Below are 8,070 nucleotides of genomic sequence, written 5' to 3' on the forward strand. Positions count from 1 at the left end.
ATCACGCGGTATATGCAACGGGCTTATTTTTACAATTCTATTAACATATTAATCTACAATTGGGGGCTTCAATATCTGCCAGTTAATGTAGTCAATGTGTATAACTTTACAAATAGTTCGCGTGTATTTGAAATATTTAATAATTTTTTTAGTCAATTATCTTAATAATATAATTAATAAATTATTTTGTTATTTATCGTCAAAAAAAAACTATAAAATGCAATTTAATATACAAATGAATTTAAGATAGATAATTATTTCATTATTTATATCATCAGTTTTGACCACAATCGGAAATATTTTTTTCAATTAAATATATATACAATTCGTTTGATTAGGTTGAATAAAAATTTCACTCGCGTTCTCTCATTATAATTTATACAATAAAATGATATATATATTAGGTTTACTGGAAAGTTCTGTCCGATAATGCCGTCTCGAATTTATCACGTATCTCCGATCGTTGGACGATGTTATTAGGACCAAGGTTTTTTTTCTGTCAACGTCGGAGATTGCGGAAAATATAAAAAACATTTCGGATATATGGCTTGGAAAAGCAGACAAAACTTTTCGGTAATCCTAATATACCATCGTTTAGGTAAGTCCGATATTAAAATAATACAACTTTATATTCTTGTGAGAAAATGCGAATGAATTTTTTACTCAAACCAATAGATTTAAATAAGTTTTAGAAGATTGTAGTCTCGTTATATGTGAATAATATTACCTATACTACAGTAAATTTCCGTATAACTCGGTTAAAATGTTACGTGTTATGTGAATTCGTGCTGTAGGAACTCGCATTATACGGAAATTTACTGTATTTCTTTCCTTATTCTATTCTTATAAATAAAAAATTATAACTAACCGGAAGTACATATGTCAAACTTTTCGTTTTCCTATAATAGCTTTTGCTTCTTCCAAAAGACTATCAAATGTTTCTTCTTCTTTATATTTTGACATATGTATTTTTTTTTCCTGTTTATTTTCTTCATTGTCGTGGTAGTGATCTGTAAATGATGTTTATGTTAATGATACTCATATGAAACAGTTGTATATTAATTATTATATTTGTATATGTGTTCTTACCAAGATCTTCATATGGAATTCCGCAAAAATCTCTTCTATGGCCAAAATTTAAATCATATCTGGGCAATTTGGGATCATCGTTTGCATGCTCCAGAGCTTCGAATGCATGATGTTTATATTGAAATGTTATAAAACCGTAATGATCCCTGTAAATCATTTCATTTTAATGTAATTCATTCTTTCCATTTCATATTTGAAGTAAAAATGAATGCAAAAATATTTACCATGGTGGATGTTCACGGACATGTATCGTTATCCTTACAATGGGGCCAAAGCGTTTAAATCTTTGATATAAACTAGTTCTAGTTACCCCACTTTCCAACCACCCAGCATAAATGACATTTTCCCGATATTCATTGGATTTTTCTTCGGAATATCGGCTAAACGATCTTTGATAGGTATCTGGTGACGATCTAGAAATAATTTAATAAAAAATAAATATAACATATATTTTTTATCAAGGATTTTTATTTATTTATATATATAGGTTGATAAATTAGATGCATTATGCTACTATGTACAAAATATGTCAAACATTTACCTTCTCCAATATTTTTTTTTGTGAGAATTTTTCGACGGAATTCCCTTATATCTGTCATCACAGTTTCTTTTTAGGGATCGACGTTCATGGTGCCAGTCTCTGTTTCCGTCATTTGAATTAGGGGATGATCTACAATATTTTCAATTCTTCAATGAATTTTATATGAATTTATACCAATCTCGCTTTTATTATTACTTTACATATAAATTCGGAAATTTGTTTAATGCACGATATTATTGTTTTATTTTAAAAAGACAAAATACTTAAAAATGTAGAGTACTCGAAAACCAAATAGTTAATTGATTTTATTGGTCAAATATATGTTTTTTTTACGTTATTAAAATTCATTTACCTTGAGCAAGGTGAATACTGATCGGACATTGAGGTGGATCTTGATCTTGATGATTCGGAACGTGAAAATGAATGTCGCGATCTAGAATTGGATCTTATGTCCGAAAGGGATTGAGATGTACAGCTGACGTTTGAACTGATTGAACTAGGGCGATGATTATTTCTTTTATGGCGAATATTTCTGCTTGATCTGTTTTTACTTCTATCTCTTTGATGTTTGTTACGGTTTGGACTTTGACTCGGACTTTTACTGCTGCTTCTACTATGGGATCGGCTTCTAGATCGACTTGAACTGGAATCAACCTTGCGTGTTTTGCTGGCTAGTGTTTCTTCTATTTTTAATGTACGTTTTCTGCTGTAAATCATAAAAATTTGGTCAATTTACAATAGTGTTAAATATTTGAATTGCAATTTTTGTTCTTCTTAATTTTACTAAATATCAGTTACTCAATAATGCAATTAGTATAATTTTGATTGTTTTAAATATATATTTTATTTGATATTTACCTTGGTTTTTCTTCATTTTTCTTATTAACATCTACCAATGATTTGGTAGGGACTTCATTTTCCTCGTCGATAACTATTGGAGATTTGGTGGAAATTATGTTTGTGTCATCAACATCCACCACAGATTGGAGAATTTCATTTTCTTGAACAATATCCATGAAACACGTTTTAGCATAATTAAATACGGTTTCATATGTTTGGGTCTCCATATCTCTGGTGGGTGGTTTTGGTCTATTTAAATCTGTTTCGGGTGTCTTCTTTGGCAAACATTCTCTTTCGCACCAAAGTTCATTTCCTAACTGATCTTTAAATGGTTCTGTTGTTGTAGAGGCTGTATATATATTTACTATTGTTATTGGTTCAACGGGCAATTTTGTGGCAACAGTTGTATGTCCTCTTCTATTTCTATATTCAGCTAAATTAAGTTTCTTGCGAGGAGGCTGTTTGGTCTCTGCCTTTTTCGGAATCTCTGGAGTATTTTCAATTATAATATTTTGTATGATATTATTTGAGCTATTGGTGGTTGTAACTATGCTTTCATTATTATTAGTGGTAATAGGTTGTATTGTTGGTTGTACTGTGGGTGGTTTTTTTAATACTGAGATCATTTGTTTACTATTATCTTGTATTAATTTTGGTTTGTTTAATCCTTTATTTTTTGATCTCAGTATTTTTGCTACTATTGCAGATTGTATTTTCATCTCAACAATTGGGGGTTTTGTTGTATTTGTTTGGAATAAGCAGTCTAGAGAAGATTTTAAATCTTGTTTGAGCGATTGAGTATTTATGGGGAGCTCTTGTGACTGCTTATTCATTTGTTCTTTAATTGTATTAATACTATTACTATTGTATGATAAAGATTCCTCACTATTAATAACTTTTTTAGCTGATTCTGAACTATTGTCTTTTATAAAGTTTTTATGAACATTAACTTTGTCACTTTCAGTAAAGCTTTTAGCTTGTGTCACTGTTGTTGCACTAGTTTTCACTGCAGAAGAACGATTCGATTTTTTAGATTTATTGTTTACACTAAGAGTTTTGTCACTGTTATCACTAGCCTTCTTTTCATTAACACTATTGTCCGAATCATTAACGGCGGAGTTGGAATTACTGCAATAATCATGGTCCAATTTGATTGATCCACTGTCGATTGTTTTATTTTTAATCTTATTTGCCACCTAAACAAATAGATAATATATTAATAAGATATACTATAAAAATAAAAAAAATTTTGGTTTAAATTACATATAATGTAAATATTTCTTAAATCAAACTAACCGTGATTATAAAGATTGTTTATTTTTTTTTGAATGTCATTTGTTTATGTGATTTTAGTTAAAAGCTTTATTATTAACACGTCTTGTGCCATATTATTTATTTAGATGAAGTAAATAAATATGCTTTCTGTACTACTAGTGGTATATATGGTACAGAACGTGTTAAAATAAATTTCTTAATTACCTTAGCCGCTTTGTTCTTTGATAACGCTGCATTATTAGCATCCTGCGTTCGGCTGCCGTTACTTCGTCCACCTTTACGAATGTTTGGCATTGCAGGTATTACAGAAATTCCTTTTTTTGTTTCTTTGTTGAGGGCCTATATAAAATATAAAAGAATATAAGACTATAGAAGTATACTGTAGCTAACAACTACTGTACCTATATATAGTCCTAAAATTACCTTTATCCTGTCAATCACTTCTTTAGATGCTGGATCGTTGATATCTTTTATTAAATTCGGTGATAATGAATTTTGTTTCTTTGGATGAACAGGTGAATTTACGTTTTCTGAAGGGACTGGCGAATTTGTGGTCTTAGGTTGAGCAGGCGAATTCTTCTTTCTTGGAATTACAGACGAATTTGTATTCCTTGAAAGGGCCGATGAAGTTGGTTTCGTAGATGGTTTTACTGTGATCGGTTGAGCTTGTATACTTTGATTAGATTGTGTAGAAATTTTATTATGACACAACGCGTTCACAGATAAAATTTCGGATGCTTCAAATTGCTCAAATAAACTGTTGACATCGCCAGCTTCTAACACTACAAATTGAAAATTATACATATTTATTATTGTGTGTGTGTATTAAATTTGAAATTTATTTATTATCGTTAATATTTATACCATAACACATAGACAAATGACTAACGTTTAACAAAATTAATATTTTGTATAATTGAATATAATAAATAGAACCAATAATAAACAATCAATAACCTTAAATGAAGAATTTGAATTTTATATTTAAATTTAGTCATTGTCATCGATTATGGTACATTTAATAATAATTGTAGATAATCATACTTGGTGTTTCTTCAGGCACTGTTACAATATCAATGCAAGGCTCAGTCTCTTCTTTTTGTTTTAATTCGTGCATTATTTCTGATATCCTTTTTATTTTTCTCTGCTTTGTGGTAATAGATTTGGTAGTCTTATTCTTATTTTGGATTTTCTTTTTCGTATTAAAATCCTCTTGAGAATTTTTACTTCTACCATTCTTTAAGCAGTTACTTTTATAATCAGCAATGCCTGTTTAAATATTAATTATATTAATTATAGAAAAAAAGATATTTTCTAAATATATTTATATTAGGAAATAGAAAAATTAACAACGAAGACATACCTGCACCTTTGATTTTGATTTTCATATTCGATATGAGTTCAACATTAGTTTCTTCTAGACAATTCAAATTAGAATAAGAACTATTTGTGTTTACTAGATTCGTATGTTCGGCTAGGTTGTTCATATCATAATCCATATCCTTTTAAAATAATTTTATATTAATAAACTAATATGTACAAAGAATTCAATAATATATTTAACAGAAACAAATTGTGAAATGTAGTAAATTTTAGAATATTTCAAATCGGTAAGATTGAAATATAATTAGTTAGCATATCAATGAATTAGTTTAAAAGAATCCTTAGTAAAATACTGACCGGTAATGATTCAAGGTGTTTATCCCAATCATTAATCGTTTTGTTAAAGTCTTCTTTGTTACTAATTTCATTAGAGTTTAACCCATAATTTGACATCATTTCATCTATTACATTTAAATCATTTAAAGGAGTGCTATAAAAAAAAGTATCACATTAAAATATACCTTTGAAACGATCGGGTTAATAATAATTACAGAAATATTATTAAAACTTACTCTTGAAAGAGCTTCCACATATCATTAGAAATAAGTTGGGACGGGGTTTCACAATTATTACTGATGATATTAGAAAATAAATCTTCATTTACATTATCCTGCAATACAATAATAAAATGTTAAAGCTTGAACATTATCATTATCATTATAAATAAAGGAATAGAACATGTGAATAATATTAACATATGTAAACATCGTGTATATAAATATAAACATTAAATATTATCAATGATTTGATTTATCAGGAAAACAATTCTTTACTGACCAATATATCAGAGAGTATTATTTAATTCACATGTCATATTCTTAATTAATGAAAATAATGAGAAAAAAACATTGGGAAGAAATAGTTATAATTATTACCTGTTCATCAGATCTTTCCAAGCTTGGGAATAGATTAAAATCATCTAGATCATTATAACTATTTTCCATGATGCAAGTGGAAATACGTTTAATCACAATACCGTAATCACAATCTAAAATAATAAACACTAATTATTGACACGAGTATTTGACATAGTAATGTAAAAAGGCCGTGCGCGCTATTACTGGCTGACCACGCGCTCATTTTGAGGTTATGTTGCAATTCCTATGCAACGCGCCATACACGAGTAATATGCGCACGGCCACATTTCAAAAATTTCTTTAAATGTTCGAGATATGTGTTAAGAAAAAAACAATGATGCATTTGAAACATTAATTTACCGATAATTATACGATCTTATTACGATATCCATTTTCGCGGTAGAAACTATTAAAATCATGACGAATGCCGCACGTTGACTGGACACGCGGTACCGTACCCTTTCGGCTAATTCCGCGTGGAATCGTGCGACTTCGTGCACGTTTCGTTAGACTATTGACACATGCTTACATTAACGAGGGAAAATAAACATTTTATTATTTAAACAACTCGACAATGTTTCTGAATTAATAATGACAGATGCATCTCATGCATATAAACAAACACTTGTGAATGAATGACCGCGTAAGATTTTAATTTACTATCTTTTTCTTTCTCTCTCTCTCTCTTTTTCTTTCTTTTTCACTCATCACACACACATATTATACCCAAACATCATATGCACGTGGATTTATTAATGGAGGGAATACTCTACGATTGTATACTAAATACACGATTGAGTCTATATATATATATATATATGTCATGTGCTTTACAGATAAGAAAAAAAAAAGAATTTATTTGAGCGTAAATCAAGTGAAAAAATATTTTTCCTGTTAATCAAAAAACGCGCGTCTCATCTCTGTTTTAATATATTTTAAATGTAAGACCGAATAAAGTTAATTATGAAGTGTTTGTTTTTAGCGTAGAAATAAGTAACGAATAATAATTTTATTAATGAACGATTTGTTGTAACAATAATTCAGAAAAAATATAGAAAATTAAGAAGCGAGAATACGAGAAGTAACCGATGTTTGCCAGCAGACACGATTCACCCGCATTTAAAGCTTAGCGCCTACATATTTAGCCTGGAATTCTCGTTATAAATAAAACGTGTTCACGTAACGACAACCCGTTTAACACAGACCGCATTTAAGAAGAGAAACTTTTATTTAAAAACTATGGTATTTCTTACCCCTTAAAACGTAGAATTATTGTTGTATTATATGATTGGAATTGTATGATTTAATGTTCACTGAATTGTAGATTATTACACATAATTTATAAAATAACCTTTCGAATCTTTAAAACACGATTTTGATAAGTTATATTTTGATTTTGATTAATTATGAGAATTAATTCACTGTTCAAATTATTCTTTTCTTTACTGCGCATGTGCAATACTTTCGCGCCCTTTTAAGATTAATTACAAAGTTTCAAATGATATATAATGCACGTTACAAATATAAGTTTTATAATTTTCACCCTCACTTTCACAATTTCAAACTTTTTCTAATAAAATGTATTTTTTCTATCTTAACTAAATTTTTATATTACTTATATTTACAATTTTGTGTAATACGAACAGAACGACTGTATCAGGAAGATCTGAACAGAACTTCTGAACTGAAGTAAATGGGCCTGTCTACTCGCTTTTATAGGGCTATCCCTACTTTTCAATTAAGTTTAAATCCTCTGAGAACAACCCCCTCCATAACTTACCTATGTTAAAACTGCACTACGCATGCCCTAAACTTCCCCCCTTTTTTTTTTTTTTATTGTTAAAAGTCTATCAATTGTTGAATATTAAACAATTTTTCTTCACCTATAATTTATTTAATTTATTTTGAAATTGTTTATACGTGAAAAATTATAAAAAAAAAATAAATATCTTTAAACTTATTTTTTACAAGACACTTCCGTTTCCGTTTCTTAACTCCCACCATCTTCCCCTATTTTTTTATTTTATCATTAAATACATATTTGTTGTTGTATATTAGAAATTATTTTTTCACCAATAATTTATT

At 28.8% G+C, this 8,070-nt stretch overlaps 1 protein-coding gene across 1 annotated transcript; it reads right to left on the bottom strand.

Annotated features, from left to right (window-relative positions):
* Nucleotides 1-334: 334 nt before the first annotated feature.
* Nucleotides 335-6,444, bottom strand: LOC106788293. The gene is made up of 14 exons (XM_014751437.1): nucleotides 6,346-6,444; nucleotides 6,004-6,116; nucleotides 5,641-5,738; nucleotides 5,426-5,558; nucleotides 5,109-5,247; nucleotides 4,790-5,014; nucleotides 4,169-4,527; nucleotides 3,950-4,084; nucleotides 2,489-3,666; nucleotides 1,983-2,336; nucleotides 1,631-1,759; nucleotides 1,314-1,502; nucleotides 1,090-1,235; nucleotides 335-1,010 (listed from the first exon to the last, which is right to left on the bottom strand). The coding sequence occupies exons 2-14, from the start codon at nucleotides 6,070-6,072 to the stop codon at nucleotides 883-885; spliced, it is 3,282 nt and encodes a 1,093-aa protein (XP_014606923.1). The 5' UTR covers nucleotides 6,073-6,116; nucleotides 6,346-6,444; the 3' UTR covers nucleotides 335-882.
* Nucleotides 6,445-8,070: the final 1,626 nt, after the last annotated feature.

Source organism: Polistes canadensis, unplaced genomic scaffold (genome assembly GCF_001313835.1).
Source record: "Polistes canadensis isolate GaletaPanama2010 unplaced genomic scaffold, ASM131383v1 scaffold_133, whole genome shotgun sequence".
Classification (NCBI taxonomy): Eukaryota; Metazoa; Arthropoda; class Insecta; order Hymenoptera; family Vespidae; genus Polistes; species Polistes canadensis.

Coding starts and splice junctions, on each gene's coding strand:
- LOC106788293 (XM_014751437.1), bottom strand. CDS start 6,072: ATGGAAAATAGTTATAATGATCTAGATGATTTTAATCTATTCCCAAGC. Junction 2,337..2,488: donor AAAAATGAAGAAAAACCAAG/GTAAATATCAAA, acceptor TATGATTTACAG/CAGAAAACGTACATTAAAAA. Junction 1,236..1,313: donor GTCCGTGAACATCCACCATG/GTAAATATTTTT, acceptor AATGATTTACAG/GGATCATTACGGTTTTATAA.